At 46.5% G+C, this 26,437-nt stretch overlaps 2 protein-coding genes across 2 annotated transcripts in view; both read left to right on the top strand.

The window, feature by feature from the left end:
* LOC119965474 (polymeric immunoglobulin receptor-like) overlaps positions 1–26,437 on the top strand; it is a 610,457-nt gene that overhangs the window by 343,603 nt on the left and 240,417 nt on the right. The gene's annotated exons all lie outside the window — the stretch shown is intronic.
* LOC119976723 overlaps positions 1–26,437 on the top strand; it is a 277,796-nt gene that overhangs the window by 239,554 nt on the left and 11,805 nt on the right. The window contains exons 5-6 of the mRNA XM_038817454.1: positions 20,754–20,870; positions 25,893–25,966. Coding sequence (XP_038673382.1) covers positions 20,754–20,870; positions 25,893–25,966 — 191 coding nt within the window. The remainder of the gene's footprint in view (positions 1–20,753; positions 20,871–25,892; positions 25,967–26,437) is intronic.

Below are 26,437 nucleotides of genomic sequence, written 5' to 3'. Positions count from 1 at the left end.
CCATTGACGACAACCGACTCCAATGATGCCATTTTTAAGCAAACTCTCAATATCTTTGTTAACCTGTTCCAATTTTAAATGGTTACGTCTGTATGGATGTTGTTTGATTGGAACAGCATTTCCCACATCTACATCATGTATAGTGTATTTAGTATTTCCCAATTTATCTCCACTAACTTGCCCATGTGATATCAATAACTCTTTCAGGTCAGTTTGTTTTTCCTCTGAAACATAACTCAACAATGTATCCCAATTTTTAAGAACATCCTCATTTTCCAATTTAATTTGAGGTGTGTCAAATTCAGCCATCTGGATTTGGTTCGTCACTTTGAGTTAGAATCATTAAAACCTCCTCCTTTTTCTCTCCTTCCCTTTCATAGTACCTTTTAAGCATATTCACATGACACACTCGGTGATTCTTCCTTCTATCTGGTATTTTTACCACATAGTTCGCCTCACTTAATTTAATTTCAATCTGATAAGATCCGCAAAATCTAGCTTTTAAAGGTTCACCTCTCACTGGTAACAACACTAAAACTTTATCTCCACTTGCAAAACGACGAACTTTGGATTTCTTTTCTGCTATCCATTTCATCACATTTTATGCAACTTTGAAATGTTGTCTATCCAATTCAACTGTTCTATTTAATCGTTCCCTAAAATTTGACACATAATCCAATAATGTAATTTCCGATTTTTCATCCACCAATTTTTCCTTATTCAATTTAAGCCCTGTTACCTCATTACCAAAAATTAGTTGAAAAGGACTAAATTTGGTTGACTCATTAGGTGCATCCCTAATTGCAAACAGTACGAATGGAATTCCTTTATCCCAATCCTCTGGATAATTGTGACAATAAGCCCTCAACATTGTCTTTAATGTCTGATGCCACCTTTCTAATGCTCCCTGCGAATCTGGGTGGTACGCAGTTGATTTAAATTATTTTATTCCTGAGCTATCCATAACTTCTTTGAATAACTATGAGGTAAAATTAGATCCTTGATCCGATTGCATTTCTGTGGATAGTCCATATCTAAAGAATTTAAGTAACTCCTCCACAATCTTTTTAGCTGTAATATTATGTTCTGGAATGGCCTCTGGAAATCTAGTAGACACATCCATTATAGCCAAAAGATATTGATCCCCACTTTTTGTTTTAGCAAGCAGTCCGACGCAATCAATTTTGACCTTGTAAAAGGTTCCTCAAATGCTGGAATGGGTATTAAGGGCACTGGTTTTATCACTGCTTAAGGTTTCCCTATCACTTGACATGTGTGACATGATTGACAAAATTTAACTACATTTTTATGTAGTCCAGGCCAATAAAAATGTTTCTGGATTTTAGCTTGAGTTTCCTTATTCCCAAATGACCTCCCACTGGTACCTCGTGTGCAACTCGCAATACCTCCTTTCTATATCCTACCAGCAATACTACTTGATGAACTTCTGCCCACTTTTCATCCGCCTGCATGTGTAAAGGTCTCCATTTTCTCATCAAGACATCAGTTTTACGGCAATAACATTCTGGTATACAGCCCGATTCCTCTTCCGTGTATGCTTTCTGATACATCCGGTTTATTTCTACATCTTTCTGTTGTAACTCTGCCAATTTTCCTGAACTAAAAATATCTGCCTCATCCTCCACCTGTTCTTGTTCTTTTTCAACCATCTGATCAAAAATCGTTTCTGATAATTACGCTTCAACTTCATCTTCACTCTTTGATTTGTCCTCTTGTCTTAACCTGTGACTTTGTGACCTTGTTGCTACAAATCCAGAAAAATCCCAGGATATTTGTCCTTCAACACTTCAGTTGTCTGATTTTCCACTGGCTTATCAACCCCAGTAGGCATCAATCCCACCTGTGATCCAGCTATGTCATTACGCAAGATAAACTGTATTCCTGGACAAGATAGTTTGTCTATTACTCCTACTACCACTTCAACACTCTTCACTAGACTAGAACATAGAACATAAAACATAGAACATTGAACATTACAGAGCAGTACAGGCCCTTCGGCCCTCGATGTTGCGCCAACCAATGAAACCACTCTAAAGCCCATCGACACTATTCACTTATCATCCATATGTTTATCCAATAACCATTTGAATGCCCTTAGAGTTGGCGATTCCACTACTGTTGCAGGCAGGGCATTCTACGCCCTTACTACTCTCTGAGTAAAGAACGTACCCCTGACATTTGTCCTATATCTATCTCCCCTCAATTTAAAGCTATGTCCCCTCGTGCTGGACATCACCATCCGAGGAAAAAGGCTCTCACTGTCCACCCTATCTAATCCTCTGCTCATCTTGTATGCCTCAATTAAGTCATCTCTTAACCTTCTTCTCTCTAACGAAAACAGCCTCAAGTCCCTCAGTTTTCCCTCATAAGATCTTCCCTCCATACCAGGCAACATCCTGGTAAATCTCCTCTGCACCCTTTCCAATGCTTCCACATCCTTCCTAAAATGCGGCGACCAGAATTGCACGCAATACTCCAAATGCGGCCGCACCAGAGTTTTGTACAGCTGCAACATGACCTCATGGCTCTGAAACTCAATCCCTCTACCAATAAAAGCTAACACACCGTACGCCTTCTTAACAACCCTCTCAACCTGAGTGGCAACTTTCAGGGATCTAAGTACATGGACACCGAGATCTCTCTGCTCATCCAGACCACCAAGAATCTTACCATTAGCCCAGTACTCTGTCTTCCCGTTATTGCTTCCAAAATGAATCACCTCACACTTTTCTGCATTAAATTCCAGGCTGAACATTTCCCATCAACCACCACCCTCTGTCTTCTTACAGCTGGCCAATTTCTGATCCAAACTGATAAATCACCCTGAATCCCATGCCTCCGTATTTTCTGAAATAGCCTATGTGGGGATCCTTAATAAACGCTTTACTGAAATCCATTTACACCACATTAACTGCTTTACCCTCGTCCAACTGTTTGGTCACCTTTTCAAAGAACTCAATAAGGTTTGTGAGGCACGACCTACCCTTCACAAAACCGTGTTGACTATTTCTAATCAAATTATTCCTTTTCAGATGATTATACATCCTGGGCGCGATTCTCCGCAAATGCGGAGAGTCGTAAAGGCTGCCGTGAATCCGGCCGTGTTTCACGGCAGCCTCCGCGCCCCATCCCGGGACCCGATTCACCCCCCCCCCGGTCGGGGCTAGCATCGCGGCCCCGGGAAGAATGGCAGCGCAGGCTTAGTGAACGTTCGCTAAGCCCGGCCGCCAAGACTCACGGTAGCTGACGCGCATGATGACGTCAGCCGCGCATGCATGGGTTGGACGGCTCCAACCCGCGCATGCGTGGATGACGTCATCGCGCATGTGCGTCAAACCCGCGCATGCGCGGTCCGTCATGCCCCTCAGCTGCCCGCGGACTGATCCTGCGGGGCGGCGGAGGGACAAAGAGTGCGCGGGAATCGGACCCGCTGCCCGCGATCGATGCCCACCGATCGTGGGCCCATGCCACCCTTGGCACGTCCATGGTGCGGCCGTGCCAATCGGTGGCATGGTTGTGCAGAACGGCACTTTGCGGCCGTTTTCATGAACTGTGATAGAAGGTGTGTTGCAGTTCGTGAAAACGGCCGTAAAGGCCTGGGAAATCGGCCCATCGGATAGGGAAGAATCGCTGCTCGCCGTAAAAAAACGGCGAGCAGCGATTCGTGTCGGGGGCGGCCGTGGAGGGGGGGAGAATAGTGGGAGGTCGGGAGAAATGTCAGGAAGGCCCTCCCGCTATTCTCCGACCTGTCATGGGGGGGCGGAGAATCGCGCCCCCTATCTCTTATAAAACTTTCCAGGACTTTGCCCACAACAGAAGTAAGGCTCACTGGTCTATAGTTACCGGGGTTGTCTCTACTCCCTTTCTTGAACAAGGGGACAACATTTGCTATCCTCCAGTATTCTGTCACTAATCCTGTAGACAATGATGACATAAAGATCAAAGCCAAAGGCTCAGCAATCGCCTCTCTAGCTTCAAGAGAATCCTAGGATAAATCCCATCCGGCCCAGGGACTTATCTTTTTTCACACTTTCCAGAATTGCTGACACCTCCTCCTTATGAACCTCAAGCCCTTCTAGTCTAGTAACCTGTATCTCAGTATTCTCCTCAACATCATTGTCTTTTTCCTGTGTGAATACTGACGACAAATATTCATTTAGCCCCTCTCCTATCTCCTCGGACTCCATGCACAACTTCCCACTGCTGTCCTTGACTGGCCCCACTCTTACGCTAGTCATTCTTTATTCCTGACATATCTATAGAAAGCATTAGGGTTAACCTTCATCCTACCTTCCAAAGAATTCTCATGTCCCCTCCTGGCTCTTCTTAGCTCTCTCTTTAGGTCCTTCCTGGCTAACTTGTAACTCTCAAGCGCTCTAACTGAACCTTCACGTCTCATTTTTGCATAAGCCTCCTTCTTCCTCTTGACAAATGTTTCAACTGCTTTAGTAAACCATGGTTCCCTCACTCAACCACTTCCTCCCTGCCTGACAGGTACATACTTATCAAGGACACGCAGAAGCTGTTCCTTGAACAAGCTCCACATTTCCATTGTGCCCATCCCCTGCAGTTCTCCTCCCCATCCGATGCATCCTACCTTTGCCTCATCGCATCATAATTGCCTTTCCCTCAGATATAACTCTTGCACTGTGGTATATACCTATCCCTTTCCATCACTAAAGTAAACGTAATCGAATTGTGGTCACTATCACCAAAGTGCTCACCTACCTCCATATCTAACACTTGCCCTAGTTCATTACCCAGCACCAAATCCAATATGGCCTCGCCTCTCGTTGGCCTATCTACATACTGTGTCAGGAAACCCTCCTGCACACATTGGACAAAAACGGACCCATCTAAAGTACTCGAACTATAGCGTTTCCAGTCAATATTTGTAAAGTTAAAGTCCCCCATAACAACTACCCTGTTACTTTCGCTCCTATCCAGAATCATCTTTGCAATCCTTTCCTCTACATCTCTGGAACTTTTCGGAGGCCTATAGAAAACCCCTAACAGGGTGACCTCTCCTTTCCTGTTTCTAACCTCAGCCCATACTACCTCAGTAGACGACTCCTCATCAAACGTCCTTCCTGCCACCATAATACTGTCCTTGACTAACAATGCCACCCTTCCCCCTCTTTTACCACCTTCCCTGAGCTTATTGAAATATCTAAACCCTGACACCTGCAACAACCGTTCCTGTCCCTGCTCGATCCATGTCTCCGAAATGGCCACAACATCGAAGTCCCAGGTACTAACCCATGCCGCAAGTTCACCCACCTTATTCCGGATGCTATTGGCATTGAAGAAGACACACTTTAAACCATCTTCCTGCCTGCTGGTACACTCCTGCAGCTTTGAAACCGTACTCATGACCTCACTACTCTCAACCTCCTGTATACTGGAGCTACAATTCAGGTTCCCAATCCCCTGCTGAACTTTAAACCCACCCGAAGAGCATGAGCAAATTTCCCCCCAGGATATTTGTACCCCTCTGGTGCAGGTGTAGACCATCCCATTTGTAGAGGTCCCACCTACCCCAGAATGAGCCCCAATTATCCAGGAATCTGAAACTCTCCCTCCTGCACCATCCCTGTAGCCACGTGTTCAACTGCTCTCTCTCCCTAATCCTCGTCTTGCTAGCACGTGGCATGGGTAACAACCCAGAGATAATAACTCTGTTTGTCCTGGATCTAAGTTTCCACCCTAGCTCCCTGAATTCCTGCCTTACATCCCTATCCCTTTTCTGACCTATGTTGTTGGTGCCTATGTGGACCGCGACTTGGGGCTGCTCCCCCTCCCCCTTAAGGATCCCGAAAACACGATCCGAGACATCGCGGACCCTGGCACCTGGGAGGCAACACACCAACCGCGAGTCTCTCTCGTTCCCACAGAATCTCCTATCTATCCCCCTAACTATGGAGTCTCCAATGACCATTGCTCTACTCCTCTCCCCTCTTCCCTGCTGAGCAACAGGCACAGACTCTGTGCCAGAGACCTATACCCCTTGGCTTACCCCTGGATAGTCGTCCCCCAACATTATCCAAAGCGGTATACTTGTTACTAAGGGGAACGACCACAAGGGATCCCTATACTGTCTGCTTCTTCCCAGCCCCTCTCACCGTCACCCATCTATCTTTATTCTTCAGAGTAACTACATCCCTGAAGTTTCTATCTATGACCACATCTGCCTCCTGAATCTTCTGAAATTCATCCAGCTCCAGCTCCAGTTCCCTAACACGGTTTCTGAGGAGCTGGAGATGGGTGCCCTTCCCACAGATGAAATCAGCAGGGACACTGAAGGCATCCCTCACCTCAAACATTCTGCAGGAGGAACATTGCACTGCCTTCCTCTAAATAAAACAAGAAAAAAAAAGGAAGAGTTTACCTGTTACTCACTCAACCCCTTAGGTTAGAAGAGGTGGAAGGGTGGGGGACACGACAAGTGTAGTGTCTCGAGTTTAGCAGCTGCCCAACTTATATACAGGTACTAACAAATCTTCCCAGAAATCCCCATGCCCGACTTCCAGGAGCTCTAAAGGTAAGTTTTTAATGTTTACACTTACCTTCCCGACAGGGCCCTGGACCCTGCTCCCGCCAAAAATCTGAAGGACGCTTCTTCTGCAATGTAAGTTTTTAAAGGTTGAACTTACCTTCCCGACAGCCCCCTGGATCCTGCTCCGGCTGAGAATCTCAAGCCAGCCTTACCTTATATAATGGAACGCTACTCCTCTCACCCTGAATTCCACAAATCACCGCCTTTTCTGGCAACATTCTTCCCAAACTACATAATTCCTCATCTCCTACCATTAAAGATTGACGAGCCCCTGTGTCTCTTAAAATTGTGACTTCTTTACCTGCTCCTCCTGATACACATGAGTAAACTTCATCCACACAAGTAAATTCTTTAAAGACATCTGACACCTTCTTAACAATTACTTCTTGAACAGGCTGTACAATTGATTGCACCTCCTTCGTTCCCCTTGGGCTTTCCTTTACCACTCTAATAAATTCCACTGTCTTATCCTGTTTTATCACATCAGCCTTCCCAGTGCTTTTCTTCAAACACCAACACTGTGGCTTTACATGGCCTAGTTTATTACAGTGAAAACATTTGAAACATTTCATTTCTTTTCCATACTCCTGGATTTCGTTTTTAATCTGTGGTACACTCTCTTTATTGTCTCCCATCAGATCACCTTTACCGTTACCACTTGAGTATTTCTCATGTCCCTAGTTTCTTTCCCTCACCGGCTGAAACTGATGTCGGAAACCAAACTTTGATTTATGAACTAATTCATAATCATCTGCCATTTCTGCTGCTAATCTCTCAGTTTTAACCCTCTGCTCTTCCACATGAGTTCTCACTACATCATGAATTGAATTTTTAAACTCCTCCAAAAGTATAATTTCTCTGAGAGCTTCATACGATTGGTCTATTTTCAAATCCCTTATCCACCTATCAAAGTCACTCTGTTTGAGCCTTTCAAACTCCATGTATGTTTGTCCAAATTCTTTCCTTAAATTTCTAAACCTTTGTCTGTACGTTTCAGGCACTAGCTCATATGCACCTAAGATGGATTTCTTCACCTCCTCATACGTTCCAGATACCTCCTCCGATAGTGATGCAAACACTTCACAAGCTCTACCTACCAGCTTTATTTGAATCAGTAGCACCCACATGTCCTGTGGCCATTTCATTTGTTTAGCTACGTCCTCAAAATAAATGAAAAATGCTTCCACTTCCTTTTCATCAAACATTGGCAATGCTTGGTCATATTTAAATAGATTCCCACCAAGCCTTCGACTTTGATGCTCTTTCTCACTATCCTCATCCATCTCCTCCAACTGTATGTGTCCCTTTACGTCTGCCAATATAAATTGACTGTCATGTTTTATGGCCATTTTCAGAAGTTCAAACTCTCTCTCTTTATCTTTTTCCCTGAGCTGTATCTCCCTTTCTTTTTCTTTTTGTTCTCTCTCACTTTATTTTTCCTCTCTCTCTCTCTCTCTCTTTCTTTTTCCCCTCTCTCTCTTTCGTATTCAAGCTGCTTTAATTCTTTCTCATGTTCCATTTGTTTAATTTGCAACTGAATTTTTGCCATTTCCAATGAGTCAGAATCTATCTCAACTTTAAATGCTTATCCACCGCCATAATTACCTCATCTTTTTGCATTTTATCAGGGAATGTTAACTGCAATGTTTTTGCCAAATCTAACAGTCTGCTTTTTATCTCTGTCCGTAAGGTACTGCGTGTGACATTCTCCACCCCCAAACACTTCTGAGCCTCTGAAAGAGCCATTGTCCACAACACACTTAAACTCAAATACCACACCGGAAAAGCAACACTCCTTCACTGTCTTTAAGTTCACACAAGCCAATCCAATAGATAGACTTTTATACCGGACGAGCCCCCAATTTTTATGGGAGCAGCGTTTTCAGAACCCCAAAATGTATCATGGAATTCAAGCAACCTCTCCCTTGAATGGATTGTTGCTTTTGAAGCACACGGCTTGTTCGCCAGGTGTGGTATTACAATTATGGACACATGGGTTTTTAAACACAAAACAATGTTTATTCCATGAATTCAACTTAAACTTTTAAAATAAACATTGGATCACTTAACACCCCTTACATCAAAGATAACCCCAAAAATAATACAACACTAAATAATCCCTCAAAATGTTCCTTCAAACCTCCAAAAGACACAACACCTTTAACAACAGAAACACATCAGGTTAACAACATTATTATTATGAGTTTTAATCACCCAAAATGATTCAGAGATAGTCTTTCATGGCAGAGAACACAGCTGGTCCAGCTCACTGCAAACACACAGACACACCCAAGCTCTTTTCCTCAAAAACTGGCATTCACCTTTCAAACAGCTCACAGCAAACCAGCCAAGCACTTTTCAGCTGCTCTCTCTCAAACTGAAACTAAAAGCAGAAGTGAGCTCAGCTTCCCGCACCCTCTGACATCACTTCAGTAATATGAGCTGCTGCATTTCTTAAAGGGACATTGCTTATACATCCATTTATTAAAGGTACTCTCACATGACACCTCCTTTGCTGAAATCTAAACTGCTTCCAATCCTCAGACTTATTATTTTTCTTAGCTAATCTGTATGCTTCTTCCTTCGGATACTATTTCTAATTTCTTTTCTAAGCCATGGATTGGCCCTCTTACCCATTCTGCTTTAGTGCCAAGAATGAACAGTTGCTGTAGTACCACCATGTGTTCCTTGAATGTTTGCCATTGTCTACCCACTGCCATCCTTTTAAGTAACTTTCACCAATCTATCAAGGCTAAGTCACACCTCATATCTCAAGCCTCATACATGTGCCCACTCACTCAGCCTGTCCAAATCCCGTTGAAGCATCTTTGTATCCCTCTCACAGCTCACTCTCCCACCCCCCCCCCCCCAACTTTGGGGATGATACATTTAGTTCCCTTATCCAAATCATTAATATATAATGTGAACATTTCGGGTCCGACTAGTCACTACTGACAATCAAAAAAAGGCCCATTTATGCCAACTTTTTGCTTCCTGTCTGCTAACCAGCTTTCTATTCATCTGTAGACACATTAACTTTACATATTAATCTGCTATGTGACACCTTGTTGAAAGCCTTCCAAAAGTCTAAATAAACCACATCCACTGGTTCTCCCTGGGAAACTCATACTCGTTACATCTTCAAAGAATTCCAGCAGATTTGTCAAGCATGATTTTCCATGCTGACTTTATGTGATTACACCACTACTTTCCAAATACTGTGCTATGAAATCCTTGATAATGGACTCTGGCAACTTCCCTACTCCCGACGTTAGGGTCACTGGTCAATGCTTCTCTGTTTTCTCTCGACCTCCTTTTTTAATATCGAGGTTACATTAGCCACCCTCTAATCTGTAGGAACCATTCCAGAGTCCAAATAACTTTGAAAAATGACCTCCAATGGATAATAATAACCTATTATTGTCACACGGATGAAGTTACTGTGAAAAGCCCCTAGTCGCCACTTTCCGGCACCTGCTCAGGTAAGGTGGTATGGGAATTGAACCCACGCTGCTGGCCTTGTGCTGCATCACAAACCAGCTATCTAGCCCACTGAGCTAAACCAGCGCTGCGGATCTACTCTTTCTGGGGCCATTTCTTCAAGTACTCTGGGATGACGATTTTCGGACCTTGGAGATTTGTCTGCCTTCAATCCCATTAATTTCCCCAAAACCATTTCTTTACAAGGATGAATTTCTTTCAGCTCCTCATTAGATTTGTGTTTCTCAGAACCTCTGGGACATTATTCATGTCTTCCTTTGTGAAGACAGAAGCAAAGTACAAATTTAGTTCCTCAGCCATTTCTTGGTTCCCTGTTATGAATTCCCCAGTTTCTCACTATTAGGGACCAACATTAGTTTTTACCAATCTTTTTCTCTTTACATACCTATAGCAACTTTTACAATTAGTTTTTATGGTCCCCACGAGTTTACTTTCAAATTGTATTTCCCCCTTCTTAATCCATCCCTTGGTGAGCCTTTGCTGAATTTTAAACTTTTCCCAATCCTCAGGTCTATTGTTTTTTCTTGCTAATTTGAATGTCTCTTCTTCGAAACTAATACTATCCTGAATGAGGCTCATGCCTTCTACCATCATAGTTACCTTTAATGAGGTTCAGGACACTGGTCTCAGAATCAATGACCTCATTATTCACCTTGACAAAGAATTCCTACATGTTATGGTCACTCTTCCCCAAGGGCTCTCTCCCAACTAGATTGCCAACTAATCCTTTCTCAATGCACAACACCCAGTCCAAAAAAGGTCGCTTCAGCAGAGAGGTGCTGAGTGTAACAGGAGTGATGCAGCACTATTCTAGGTAGGATTTGTTAGTTACATTCCGTATAAGCCTCCCTGAACAGGCGCCGGAATGTGTAGACTGTGGGCTTTTCACAGTAACTTCGTTAGAAGCCTACCTGTGATAATAAGCGATTTTCATTTCTTTTTTCATTTCATTTTTTCAACGTCTCGAGGGAACTGAGGTCCATCTCGTTCATGCCTCTTTGTCAATCGATTTTGAGGCCGACATGATTTCCCGCTGGCGTGATGCGCGATAGGAAGGCCTGATGGGATATTGACGAGCTACTGATAAATTGAGTATTCATGAGATGCAAATGAATGTGAATTGCAATCACACCACCAGGCAGCAGGATAACTGAGCTGCCATTAATCCGCCTTTCGGAGAATTACAAACTTTTTTATACCCATGTGTTTCCGGCATTTCCTCTCCTGCTGGATTCTCTGCTCCCTCCCATCACCAACTTTCCACAGTTGGGATGGGAGAGGGATCATAGAATCCCTACAGTGCAGAAGGAGGCCATTCAGCCCATCGGAGTCTGCAGTGACAGAGCACTGCACCCAGGCTCACTACCCTGTCCTATCCCCGTCCTATCCCGGTAATCCCCCACATGGCCAAGCCACCTAACCTGCACATCTCTGGACTGTGGGAGGAACCCGGAGCTCCCGGAGGAAACCCACACAGACACGGGGAGAATGTACAAACACCGCACGGTCACCCGAGGCCGGAATTGAACCCGGGTCCCTGGCGGAATGAGACAGCAGTGCTAACCACTGTGCCACCCAACACCTTCCTGAGAGATCCACTGACTCACCCACTACCTGAGCTGTATTTCCCTCGATTTGCCTCTCCTGGGACCCCCACTGGCTCTGTGCCCTTTACCAATATTAAAACTGTCTGTTGGAGGGACGGGGTTTGGCTCCCTCAGATTTATTTCCAATCTCTCTCAGTTACCCCCACTCCCATGCCCACCGTGTTGCAGTAGCAGCTGGTAAAATCCCAGTCGCTGAGGAATGGAGGGATAGAGACGCCATTCCTCCCAATCTGACCCCCCGGACCCCAACCTGTGGAGAGGCCTCAGTTTTCACAAACCCAAAAGGCTGTGGTTCTGTTGATCCGAGGGGTGGTCCTGTCCCTTTAAATGTCTGACTGTCTCTTCGAATGTTGCAGACACTTCCCAATCTAATTCCCAAACCTGCTTCCTATTGTGAGAAACACTCTCCCACTATTGGTTCAGTAAAGATAGCTCCAATCTCCATGGACTGCAGCAGTTCAAGAAGGCAGCTCACCACCGCCTCCTTCAGGGCAATTAGGGATGGGTAATAAAAGCTGGCTTAGCCAGCGACACCCACATCCCAGGAATTCATTTAGACACTAACTGGGAGAGGTCAGTGTGTTTGAGAGAGCTGTTCCACAGTGTGAGAACAATATTGCATTTCACAATTATATCAACACATCTGTACTGCTGAGATCAGCACAGAGTAACCCCCAGGATAGAAATCATTAACAAACTAACACAACTAGATCAGTCTCAGAAGCTGTTTCCTCTCTTTAACACAGAACTTCTACTGCCTGGACTGTCCCTTTAAATACTCACAGCAAACTTTCAGCTCAGAATTTAACTCACTGATTTTGTTTTTCTCTGAAAGGTGCGACTGATCCAGTCCTTATCCAGTCTCCGAGTGTGGAACATGTCACAGAGGGTCAGACTGCACGGTTACAGTGCACCATGCAGAACGCCAAAGTGAGATACAGAAATGTTTATTGGTACCGGGAGCTGCCAGGGAAACAGAGGGAGAGGATTTTAGCACTCAATAAACGTAATTATGCCACCCGGTATTCAGGCTCCTCTGAACGATTCCAGCCTTCCCGACACATCGACTCCAACAGCTTCATCCTGACAATCAGCAACGTGCAGCCCAGTGACACTGCCGTCTATTACTGCTCAGTGCAGGGATGGATCCATGGGAATGGAAGCCGGCTGAATGTAACCAGTAAGTAGAGTTTTCATTCCAATTACCCACAGCAATAACCTCTTCCAGATGAGTGAATTGGAGATGAGTTTGTGATGATGAAGAGCTAGGAGGTGATGTAAAGTGATCTTACTGATGGGTTCACTGTGGGGAAGAAGCTGAGCTCAGCTTCAGCAAGTCCCCAAAGTTCCACATAGAATTTACATAGAATTCACAGTGCAGAAGGAGGCCATTCAGCCCATCGAGTCTGCACCGGCTCTTGGAAAGAGCACCCTACCCAAGGTCAACAACTCCACCCTTTCCCCATAACCCAGTAACCCCACCCAACACTAAGGGCAATTTTTCATGGCCAATCCACCTAACCTGCAGATCTTTGGACTGTGGGAGGAAACCGGAGCACCCGGAATCGAACCTGGGACCCTGGAGCTGTGAAGCGATTGTGCTATCCACAATGCTAAGGTGCATCTCTGGCTTTATCCTGAGGGGGTGTCTGGGGAGGTTAGTGCCGTCTGGCTGTTTACTGAGCTGCACAGAAACTTTGTCTTAGCCGAGTCCGAATGTTGGACAGACATTTGGAGAGAGTGGGAAGAACATTGGGATCAATGGAGGAGGTGGAGAGACTGATCTGAGTGATGGTGAAGATGGGAATGTTGACCAGGTTTCTGAGGGTGAAATGAGGATGAGGAGGGAGCCAGGGATGGTGCCCTGGGGACACAGCAGAGACGATCATTCAGACACTGGAGGAGAAATCCTTTGGTGCTGATATAATGCGGATGATGTGAGCAGCAGGAGTGGGACCGTGAGAGAGCAGTGCCAGGGGCTGGAATGTGGATCAGAGACTTTTAAACAGGAACCTGTGCTCAGTGGTGTTAAACAGAGTGGAGAGGTGAAAGATTCTGAGGCGGGATAGACAGTGGCCATCACATTCACACAGATATCAGTTATGATGTTGATCAGTGGAGTGCCAGTGTTGTGGGTGAGAGTGAAGACTGATTGCAGGATCAGGAGCTGGCAGTGGGCAGGAGGTGGCTCCCAATTGCCAGCAGCAAGAGTCAGTCGAATGGATGGTTTGATTGTGGAGACAAAGAAATGGCTCGGTTGCTGAGAATGTGTGTGTGAAATGAGCATGGATTGTGTGGGGAGGAGACTTCACATCAGGAGTGATGACTCTGACCAATAGGGATCCCCAGATCCCTCAGCCTGTCAATACTCTTCAGGATTCTGCCATTTACTCTTTATTTCTCAACTATATCAGACCTTCCAAAATGCACTACCTCACATTGATCTGGATGAAACTCCATCTGCCATCTCTCTGTCCAAGTCTCCAAACGATCTCCATCCTTCTGTATCCTCTGACAATCCTCATCGATATCCGCAATTCCACCAACCTTTGTGTCGTCTGCAAACTTACTAATCAGACCAGTTACATTTTCCTCCAAATCATTTATATGTACTCCAAACAGCAAATAATCTTCTATTCAGAAAAACACCCTTCCACTGCTCCCCTCTGTCTTCTGTGACCGAGCCAGTTCTGTATCCATCTTGCCAGCTCACCTCTGATCCCACGTCACGTGACCTACTGTCCCAGTCTGCGATTAGGGAACTTGTCAATGGTTTTACTGAAGTCCATGTAGACAGCTTCCACTGCCCTCCCTTAACCAATCATCTTCATTTATTCCTTAAAAAATCTGAATCAAGTTAGTGAGACATGACCCCCTCCCCCCCTTGGCGAAATCAGTCTGCCTCTCGCTGATACGTCCACTTGCTTCCAAATGGGAGTGAATCCTCTCCAATAATTCCCCTACCATTCACGAATGGTTCAACGGTCTATAATTTCCTGGATTATCTTGTTGCCCTTCTTACACAAAGGAGCAAAATTGGCTATACTCCAGTCCTCTGGGACATCACCTGTAGCCTGTGAGAATACATTGATTTCTGTCAAGGCCCCAGCAATTTCTCCGTTGCCTCCCTCAGTATTCTGGGGTAGGTCTCATTCGGTCCTGGGGACGTATCGACCGTAATGTTTTTCAAGGTGCCCATCACCTCCTCCCTCCCTTTTGATCTCAATGTGACTCAGACTATCTGCACAACCTTCCCCAGTCTCATCATCCACCAAGTCCTTGTCTTTGATGAATGCTGATGAACTCATTCAGGACCCCGCCCATTGACCTTTGCTCCATTCAGAGAGCATATCCGGACAAAAGCCTTGAATCTTCCTTGAAACCTGTTTGTCAGTGACTCCTTTAAACCCTCCTGACTCCTTTTTTAAGTTCCTTCCTACTTTCCTTATATTCCTCACTGGCTTTGTCTGTTCCCAGTCTTCTCACCCTGACAATTGCTTCCTTCTGCGTTTGGACTGGCCTCACAATTTCCAGGGTTCCCGAAACTTGCCATCCTTATGTTTCTTCCTCACAGGAACATGCCGAAACCAATCCTGAATTCCTAGTAACTGACATTTGAAATCCTCCTGTGGTATTATCATATCTGTAAGAACTGCAAGAGTTTATGAAGTGTCTCGAGTCGCCACTAGAGGGAGCTACGGTTACAACTATTTCAGGCAGTAGTGCTGAGCCTTGTGGGATTGTGTACAGGAGTTAGCTAGAGAGAGTCAGAAGTACAGATAGTGTAAGGGAGAGCAGATCATAGTTCATATCAATAGTGAGATTAGCTGTAGATGTGTGTGTTTAAATGTTATTCATCAACTGTTTACGTGTCAAATACAAGTTAGTATTGTGAATAAATTTACAGCTTTGTTTAAGTTCAAGCTATTTTGTGGTTATTGTGAACACTACGCCAACCATCCTGAAATAAGCAACACAAAGAGCATCACAGCCTCCCTCATGCCAGATGTTGATTAACCCGCAACCATCTGCCCCAAGGGGGGCACAGTAGCACATTGATTAGCACTGTTGCTTAACAGTGCCTGGGACCCAGATTTGATTCCGCGCTTGGGTCACTGTCTGTGCGGAGTCTGCATGTTCTCCCTACCCCTACTTGGGTTTCCTCCGGGTGCTCCAGTTTCCTTGCAAAATTCCAGAAATACGTCCCTCGGAATTCTCCCTCGGTTTACCCGAACAGGTGCCGTAGTGGCGAGGATTTTCACAGTAACTTAATAGCTGTGTGACACTAATAAAGGTTATTATTATCTAGATTCTTCAGTTCCTACTAATATTGTTATAATTAGCCTTCACACTGAGCACTAGTCTCACATTTATCCAACAGGACCTCAAAACCCACTGAATTATGGTCACTCTTCCCAAAATGCTCCCTTCTGAAACTTTGACCACCTGAGCGGCTCATTCCCCAATACCAGGTCCGGTACAGCACATTCCTGAGTTGTAATATCTACATTTTGTTTCATGAAGCCCTCCTGGATGCTTCTTATAAACTCGGCCCCATCCAAACCCCCAGCACAAAGTGAGTCCCAGTCCATACAGGGGAGGTCCCAGTCCATATAGGGGAAGTTAAAATCACGCACATAACAACCCTGTTGCTTTTACACCTTTCCAAAATCTGCCGACATATCTGCTCCTCTATCTCCCGCTGGCTGCTGGGAGGCCTGTAGTAAACCCCCAACATTGTAAGTGCACCCTTCCTATTCCTGAGCTCTACCCATATTGCCGCACTGTATGAGCCCTCTGAGGGGTCCTCCCGCAGTACAGCTGTGATATTCTCAGTAGTGCGACTCCCAGCCCTTTTCCATCCCCATCCATCTGGTCTGAAATATCAGTGAGGGCCGTGGCTGAGAGCCTCGGCAGCATGTCCCAGACACAGGTGGCCCTTTTCCAGGTGCTGTGGACCATGTCCCAGTCTAAGGTGGGCATTGCTGAGGCACTGCAGGGCATGTTCAATTCACAGAGACAGGTGGACATTGGCGAGGCATTGCAGAGAATGGCCCGCTCACAGAGGGGCATTGCTGAGGGCATCAACGCCATGGTGCACACAGTGGGGAGCTGCCAGGTCTGGCAGAGCCAGAGGACGCAGGGGCATCCGGAGCTCAATCCAGCTGCCCCTCTGTCCTGAGGTGAAGAGGGCAAGGATTAGGGTCTCCCTGGTCCTTTGGGCATGCTGGACCCTCACCACCACCGACTGTGCTCCATCTCGTGTGGGTCCTCCCCGGGCCCGTTCTCCAGCCCCTCCTGTTCCAGCGCCTCCTCTTCAGAGGTGGCCGTATGATACGTCTCCAGCTCCAGCATGTCAACCCGCTTCTGTGCCAGGATGTGGAGGGCACAGCAGACCACCCTAAAGCAGACAACTCTCCGGGGCGTATACTGCAGGGCACCACCAGAGCGGCCGATGAATGGGAACTGCATTTTCAGCAGTCCGATGCCCCGCTCAATGACAGCCCGGGTGGCCACATGGGCCTCGTTATCGGGTCTCTGCCTCGGTCTCCGGCCTCCGCACTGGCGGCATTAGCCAGGCCCTCAGCGGCTACCCCTTATCCCCCAACGGCCAGCCCTTCACCCTGGGGTGTCCCTCGAAGATGTCGGGGATCTCTGACTGTCCCAGGATGCAGCTGTCGTGCACACTCCCGGGGAAGTGTGCACACACGAGCACGATCTCCATGTGGTGGTCACACACAAGTTGGAGGTTCAGGGAGTGGAATCCCTTTCTGTTGATGAAGGGAACTCCGTGATGCCCCGGTGCGAGCCAGTCGACATGCGTGTGATCTATTACCCCCTGGATCTGGAGTATCCCGGCCATAGCGGAGAATCCTACCTCCCGGGCATCCTGTTGGGCCTTGTCCAGGTTGAAGTTTATATAGTTAGATGCGCGGGAAAACCGGACATTCGTGACTTCACAGGTTCACTTGCGGGCTGTCGGTTGGGAAATGCCTCACAGGTCCCCGCTTGAACCCTGGAGTGATCCTGAGGTCGGCTGCGGTGACCTTGACAGGAACCAGGAGCAGGTATCCTCCTCCTCCGCATGATGCCATGTCCGTGGGGCACCAAAGGCCGTTCGCGTCAGTCAGCGGGGCGCCAACCACTCCGGCGCAGGCCTAGCCCCTAGAGGTGCGGAGAATTCCGTAGTGGTTCTCGCCACTCCGGTACACCGGGACCCCCGCCCCGCCAGGTAGGGGAGAATCCCGGCCATCGAGAGGGTTTTTAACACATGATATAAAGAACAACACACAACGGAGTCCGGGTTTCACTGAGCGTTTCCATCCTTCCCGAGACACGGCCAATAAAACCTTCATCCTGACAATCAGCAACGTGCAGCCCAGTGACACTGCCGTCTATTACTGCTCCGTGTGGGGAGAGATCTATGGGAATGGATCACAGCTGAATGTAACCAGTAAGTACAGTTTCCAGATCAATATCCTGAAGTAATCACCACTTACTCATGACTGTATCGGAGGTATGTAAGTGATAAATATCACAATCCCCAATGGTAAAGGGAACACATTAGAAAATAGACTGTGTGAACTCATGTGGTCTTACTCACAGAAAGATTCTGTCTTCCAGAACTTAAATACATTGATGTTTCTCTGTTTCTCTCCATCTCTTTGTTTCTATCTTTCTCCCTCTCCTTTGTTTACTCAGGTTTTTGTCAATGTGGTACCTCGAGCTGTTTGTTTCATATTCATATTTGGTGGGCATTATTGGCAATGTGCCATCCCAAACTGCCCTGGAGAAGGTGGTGGGAGTTGACTTCTCGAACCGCTGCATGCCATGTGGTGTAGGTACACCCACAGTGCTGTTAGGGAGGGACTTCCAGGATTTTGACCCAGCGACAGTGAAGGAATGATTTGATATTTCCCAGTTGGGATGGTGTGTGACCTGAGGGGGGAGTTTGCAGGTGGTGGTATTCCTGTACATTTGCTAACCTTGTTCTTCAAGGTGGTAGACATTGTGGCTTTGGAAGGTGCTGTGGAAGGAGTATTTGTGAGTTGATGCAGTGTATCTTGGAGATGGTACAGACGGCTGCTCCTGTGTATCAGTGGTGGACGGAGCGAATGTTTAATGTGGTGAATAGGGGGCCAAGCTACTTGGTTGCTGTGGCCATGAGCAGAAGTTTCTGGAAAGTAATCTATGTTCAGTGTATATTTGTTGCAAATTATGTATTAATCATTCAAATGTTGTTCATTGCTTGTATATCCACTGGGATTTACCGGATGTTCATGCCGGCGGGAATTCCAGTCCCATGATGGCGCACAAGCTTCCCGGTGACAACAGGTGCCGTCAATGGGAAATCCTGTTGACAATGGTGGGAACGGTACATCCCGCTGTCGAGCTGCCCGCCCGTTGAAAACATGCGGCGGAGTGGTCGGTAAATCCCACCCATCATATATTCACCAAATTGTCTCTCATCCCTGGATAGATTGTTCACATTTAAACCTGGACAAAATCACTTAAAAACTCAATATATCATTCTATTGTGTTAGGATCACTCTTTCCCAGAGGCCCCTTTACTATAACACTATGAAGTAACACTTCCTCTTTGTGCAATACTTGGTCAAATAAAGATTGTTCCCAACTTCGTTCCTGAACACATGGAACTAGAAAACTTACATATATTACATTGGAGCTTAGTATGAATCGGTAGCATTAGTCTATAAGGGTGACATGGTGGCACAGTTTTCAGCACTGCGACCTCACAGTGCCAGTGACCCGGGTTCGACTCAGACCTCAGGTGAAAGTCTGTGTTGAGTTTACACGTTCTCCCATGTCTGCGTGGGTTCTCTCCGGGTCCTCCGGTTTTCTCGTAAAGTCCAAAGTTGTGCAGGGTAGGTGGATTGGCCATGATAAATTGACCCTTATTGTCCAAAGGTTTGGTTAGGTTGATTTACAGCGATAAGGCAGGGATTGGGCCTCTCCTCCAACCCCATATCCTCCACATCCTCACCCCTCGCTATCTCTGTAACCTCCTCTAGCCCCACGTCCTCACCCCTCCCTGTCTTTGTAACCTCTCACAGCCCCAAATCCTCCATGTCCTCACCCCTCCCTATCTCTGTAATCTCCTCCAGCCCCTCATCCTCCATGTCCTCACCCCTCCCTATCTCTGTCATCTCCTCCAACCCCACATAGATTTTTTTTTCATAGAATTTACAGTACAGAAGGAGGCCATTCGGCCCATCGGGTTTGCACCGGCTCTTGGAAGGAGCACCCTACCCATGCTCACATCTCCACCCTATCCCCATAACCCAGTAACCCCACCCAACACTAAGGGCAATTTTGGACATTTATGGCAATTTAGCATGGCCAATCCACCTAACCTGCACATCTTTGGACTGTGGGAGGAAACCGGAGCACCCTGAGGAAACCCACGCACACACGGGGAAAAGGTGCAGACTCCACACAGTGAGTGACCCAGCGGGGAATCAAACCTGGGACCCTGAAGCTGTGAAGCAATTGTGATAACCACTATGCTACATTGCTGCCCACCTCCTCCATATCCCCACCCCTCCCTATCTCTGTAACCTCCCTCAACCCCACATAGTCCACTCCTCACCCCTCCCTACCTCTGTAAACTCCTCCAGGCCCACACCCTCCATGTCCCCACCCCTCCCAATCTCTGTAATCTCCTCCAGCCCCACATCCTACACATCCTAACTCCTCCCTATCTCTGCAATCTCCTCCAACCCCATAACCCTCTGATCTCTGAGCTGCTGCCATTCTGATCACTTGCCCCATTCCCAATTTTAATCGCTCCAACATTGGCATTCGTGCCCTCAGCTGCCTGGATCCTAAAGTTCTGGAATTGCTTCCCGAAACCTCTCCCCCTCTCGTTCCTCCTTTAACATTCCCCTTGAAACCCATTCCTTTGACCATCTCCCCCTGTTGCTGCATATCTTGCTGGGTATCAGGATTGTGAAGCACCTCGGGATAGGTTATTGTGTCCCAGATCCTCTTTAAATGCAAGTTCTATTTGTTTCCTTTGGGCTGAAACATGTGATTTCCTTTCACAGTTAATGAAACACAAGCTGATCAAGTTTCGATGCTGATACCTGTCTATGTCATTCTGGCTGCTGGGCCTGTGCTAATTGGAGGAATTTTAGTCACAATTTGTCTCAGAAAACGATCCGGTATGTGTGAAAATTCATTCCGTTTGAGTTGATGGTGATGAAATTGGGCAGAATTCCAGAATGAGGGAATGTTAACTGATTGTGAAGGCTGATGCTGAAATAGAGAATCGGACGCCAATCTTTTATTCAATACTGGATTCATTTACAGAATGCAACATTGCACAGGTCTGCCTCCCCCCTCACCCACTCCAGTGTCCCATCACTCTCCTCTTGTATTCTTTTCAGCATCAAATGAACAATTAACAGAATGAATGAATGGACAAACCCTCAAACGAACAGTGCCAGGATATTGACACAGAACCAGGACATAAGGAAACTACACAGAGACAGAGATAGGTTCAGTGACTGGACAAAGATCCAGCAAATGGAGCACAATGTGGGGAAATGTGAAATTCTTCATTTTGGCAGGGAGAATAAAAAAGAAGCTTATTATCTAAATGGTGAGAGATTGCAGAGCTCTGAGTTACAGAGGGATCTGGGTGTCCCAGTGCATGAATCACAAAATGCTGGTAGTGTACAGACACAGCAAGTAATTAGGAAAGTTAATAGAATATTACTGTTTACTGTGAGGGGGAATTGATTACAAAAGTAGGGAGGTTATGATTCAGTTGTACAGGGCAGTGGTGAGACCACATCTGGAGTATTGTGTACAGTGTTGGTCTCCTTATTGAAGGGAAGATGTAAATGTGTTGGAACCAGTTGAGTGAAGGTTTACTAGACTAATACCAGGAATGAACGGGTTGTCTTATGAGGAAAGGTTGGAGAGGTTGGGTTTGTATCGACTGGAGTAAGAGTGAGAGGTGACTCAATCGAAACCTTTCAGATCCAGAGCGGTCTTGACAGGGTGGATGTGGAGAGGAATTGTGGGAAAGATGATCGGGGATCAGCAGGAGAAAGGTTATCGGGGTCGGCAGGAGAAAGGTTATCAGGGTCAGCAGGAGAAAGGTTATCGGGGTCGGCAGGAGAAAGGTTATCAGGGTCAGCAGGAGAAAGGTTATCGGGGGTCGGCAGGAATGTGCGGTTGAGGTTACGATCGGATCAGCCATGATATTATTGAATATTGGAGCAGGCTCGAGGGGCTGAGTGGCCTCCTCCGAATTTGCAGGTTGAAATGTTTGCGTGTGCACAGGAAGTTTATCCAATTAAAGTAAAATATCTGTAATGTTCTTGTCAGATGACCTGATTATATGACAAGGTCACTTGGACCTAAAGCTACAAACGATTTATTAACATTAATTCTGGGTCACTATGTACAAAACAAATGACTAACATTCTGATCATGAACAAGCAACCTCTTTCTTCCAGCTCTCCAGTCAGTCTGAAGTCACCTGACTCTAACATTTACTTATACACTAATGAGACTCCTAGTGGTCAGTCGGTGAATTACAACACAGCCATAATATCACCACAATATCTACTCTGAGGGTGCTTTTTTAAAAGAAGCCATGAGGCTTGGAGTGGTTGGAAAACCACCTTATTTAAACTGGTCTCCAAAGCCAGGCCTGCCTGTTTTATTGAGCAGCAATCACACTTGGCCTGAGGTCTCTCAGCGGTTGCTTGTCTCTGCTCTTTACTGGCTTGATGGAGTGCTTTTATTGTGCAATGCAACAGGGTTTAGAGAACACCAAAGTATATCATTGAGTTCACGTGACCTACAACTTTTAATAGATTTTGGATATGGGGAACACAAGGGCCCACTCTACAGGTGTGACGCAACAGAGAGCTTAAGTATTTTTAAACAAAATTATGTTTATTCTGTGAATACAGTTAACGTTTTATAAACACACATTGAACATCTTATCAACTACCAGTGCAAATACCCCTTAAAGACACAGTACTCTATATGTAACCCTTAATAACTTTATTAACAACATCCATGAGCCAAACACCCTTTTTCTTCCAAACAGTAGGTTTGAATTCCTTACAGAAAACATGTATTACTTTGAAGTTATCAAGTGGTCTGGAGACATTATGTAGCATGCAGAGAGTGAGACCAAAAATACACCATCTTTGTTTGAATGCAGCTCCCAACTGAAAACAAAACCAAAAAACTCAGAGCCACAGCCCAGCTCCACCCGCACAATGACATCACTGCAGTTATTTGATAAAACACCTTTCTCTTAAAGGGATCCTCACATGACAATTGCTGCCTGCAGATTGGTGTACTTGGTCTCTCAGCATGTCACCGTGTTCTCAGCTTCATCTATAGCCAAGACAGCACGTTGGGCGTTTTGGTCGGCTTTCTCCCATTGGGCCTGACAACTACCCAAATGTACTAAGCTCCCTGATTGGCCCGTGTCAATTCACCTATTTCTCTGTCCTTGTCTGCTTTTGTTTGCTGCATCCTCACCTGCTGCTGTTCTTTTAGTCTGTATCTCCTCCTCTTTTCCCTCCTTTAACTTCCTCACCTCTTCCTCCCTTTCCTCTTTTAGCTTCTTTATTTCTTTCTCCTTTTCCTCCTCCAGCTTTTTCATGTCTTCCTCCTTTTTGTCTTTTACATTCCTGATCTCTTCCTCCTGTTCCTTCTGGAGGTTTCTCATTTCTTCCTCCTTCTCCTCCTGCAACTGATTTGATTTTTCTAATTGCTCACGAACGGTTTTTAAATCCCGTTCAGTTCCTACTAACTGCGCTAAGCAGCAGACGATGGCCATCGCCTTCTTGTATTTGGCTGCTCCCTTTCACCCAGCCTTCGTCAAATCATCCCAGTGCTTCTGTCCTAAGGCTCCGGGACCTGTCTCGGTATTTGAACAAAATTCTGGGGCCACCCTTTGTTCTTTATGTCCTCGTATTTTCTCTTCCCGTATGGGACAATTCTCTACCTGAGCGCTATCTCCTGTCATTCTCAAGGACAAGGGGTAGGGAGTGGATCGGACTGCGGGTACGGCTTTGAGACTATGTTCCGGTCCTAATCCCTCTGAGTTCTAATGTAAACTGACTAGTTTACCCTGCCCTCTCAGTAAGTAACACATGCAATTAATACCAATTTCCCGAGAAACATCAGCTATTTGTCCGATACGGAGTACACACCTTTGGGTTTTGCGTTTTAAATAAGATTTCAATATAGACCTTCCACTGGCTTTGATTGACTTGAAGTCCTGTCCATCACGTGGGGCGTCTGCTGCCTTAATTCAGGCTCAGACTAAATTTACAGGAATATTAGATTTTGTTGCAATCGATATCGGAGCCACAAAGTTATTTCTTGTCCATATCCCACCAGAGTCACCAAATCTGTTGCTAACGCAGTGTGTCTTTAACCCACTTATGGTGGACAATGACTGCGAGTCAATTTGTTAAATCAAGTAGTCTTTATTCACATTCACACACTGCCACAGTTAATCAATCACATCATGAACACAAGTTATTCTAAAGAACAGAAGTACTAAAAGTTCATACTAGACCTTAACTTAACTTCAGAGAGACTAGCAAGTAGCAAACAGATATTGTCCTTTATCTGTGTGCTGCCTCCTGGAGTCCTCGATGTTCGGTCCTGGGTCTGGTCTGATGCTCTGTCTCGGCTCTTCTTTCCATTCTGTGCCCTTTTGGATGGTCTCTGGGTCATTGCCAATCAATTGTTCATGGTTCGATCACCCTGATTGGTTAAGTCCAATCAGGGGCTGTCTCACTGATTTCGGGGATGAGCATTGATCGGCCATGCCTGCAGGTATTGGGGGCACGTAGGCCTTTCCAAATAAGGAGTGTAGGTGCCGCTGTTTCCGGTAAACAAGCGGGATTGACTGGGCAGTTCGACTGTCCCCGGGATGGCCTGAAGATGGCCTATTTCCTGTGCATTGCGATGTCTAGGCTGCAGCTTTCTCATCAATGTTTATTTAAACTGCAGCCAGCTTGTCCTTATACTTGGCCAATTCTCCCAGCATCCTTTGCCATTTTTGGTGGTCATTCAGCCTCACATCTCTCCACCAAGGGTGAAGTTTGGAACGCACTTTGAGAAATCCAATTGATGCGAGATCAATTATTAACTTTAAATCTGAGATGAAGGGTGTGATCGATCAGCCACATCGCTCCCAGCCGGGAGTGTGAGGTGGCCGGTAGATGTCGGCTGAGGCCTCCCTAGGGCTTACCAGCCGCCACTACGCCTCGTGGGATCTACACAAGTCCTGTGAGGTGGCACGACCAGAATCTCTCCCACAATGTGCAGGTTTAAGTCAGTTTTAAACTGACTTGACAGTCCTCACCCGTGATCTCCCAGCCTCTCAGGATCTACTGGTCTCCCCAGGGAGGCCTTAGCCGGGCACCAATCGGTACTGATTCGGTACAAACATGGACCAGGTGGAATGCATCCAGCGGGAGTGGGGGGGGGGGGGGGCTCCTTGGCCATTGGAGATCCCTGGGTGGCCAGGAATAGTGCAGGGTGCCCCCCCTGGCCCTTCCCCTGGAATGTGGGCACTTTGGGACTGACTGATTGGCACCTTATCTCTGCCAAGCTGGCACTGTCAAGGTGCTCGGGTGGCAAAGACAAGCCGGCAGGAGCACTCTCAGGATGGCCGGGTGGCACTGCCCAGGGTCAGGGCCTGAGTGGGGCCATGCCCATGAAAGGAGGCTGGAGGGGGGGTATGAAGGGTGTGATGCCGGCCTCATCGCCGGGAAACCCATGCGCTAGCGTGGGACTGGAATATCCCGGCGGTGTGACCAGCCGGTAAATCCCACCCTAACCGTGGGTTAGATAGCGGTGGGGAACTCACTGACAGAGCCAGGGAGAAACTCCCACCAAAACCCACCACAAATCACACTGAGAAACTTTCCGTTAGATCGGGCCTCAGAGATTTTTGTGATCCAATGGATGTGGTGAATAGCCAGAGATATGGAGTTAGGTGACAGATAAACCATGATCTCATTAAATGGGTGGAACGGGCAGATGGGGCAGAATGGCCTCCTCCTGTTCCCATCAGGCTGATGTTCCAATCATTTTTCTAACCTTTGCTTTCAGAAGTGTTTAACATTCAGGGTAATGTTGTCAACAATATAACACTGGTTTCATGGTGATTTTGACCATTTATTTCACAGCTTCATCAGGGAGAGCTGGTGATCAGAGCCAGGCTGCAGGTGACAGATACCCTCGTTGGACAGGATCCCGATGGGTGAGATTGGCTGTTTCTTACTGTCTGTCTTTGTGTAACAGCAAAGGGCCCACCGGGGGAGCTGGTGTCAATGTCAGTTTGTGATTTCAGATCCATTTCCTCTGCACACACCAACATTGCATTTTCTCAATGAATACAATCCATGTGATTGGACCATCACTCAGTGACATTCAGAGAGAGAGCAGGAGATCTGATCCCAACTATCTCCATATTCCTCGGCAACACTCATTGGGAGGGATTGGGAAAAGGTTGGAAAGACTCATCTGTAATTCTCTCTTCTGGTGGGCAGTGCTGGACCTCTTCGTCTCTCAGGGAACTCTACTGCCACCCACAATGCATCCTCAGTATAGGGAAGGCTCTCTCCCTCCCATTGTATCCCAGCGGGAATTGGGAATGTGTGAAAGGGAAATGAGGGCCTCATGTGGGCGGCACGGTAGCACAGTGGTTAGCACAATTGCCTCACAGGAAGTC

The sequence above is a fragment of the Scyliorhinus canicula genome, chromosome 1, assembly GCF_902713615.1.
Source record: "Scyliorhinus canicula chromosome 1, sScyCan1.1, whole genome shotgun sequence".
NCBI classification, from domain to species: Eukaryota; Metazoa; Chordata; class Chondrichthyes; order Carcharhiniformes; family Scyliorhinidae; genus Scyliorhinus; species Scyliorhinus canicula.
Note: the sequence above shows the minus strand (reverse complement) of the source record. Positions and strands in the feature narration are given on the sequence as shown.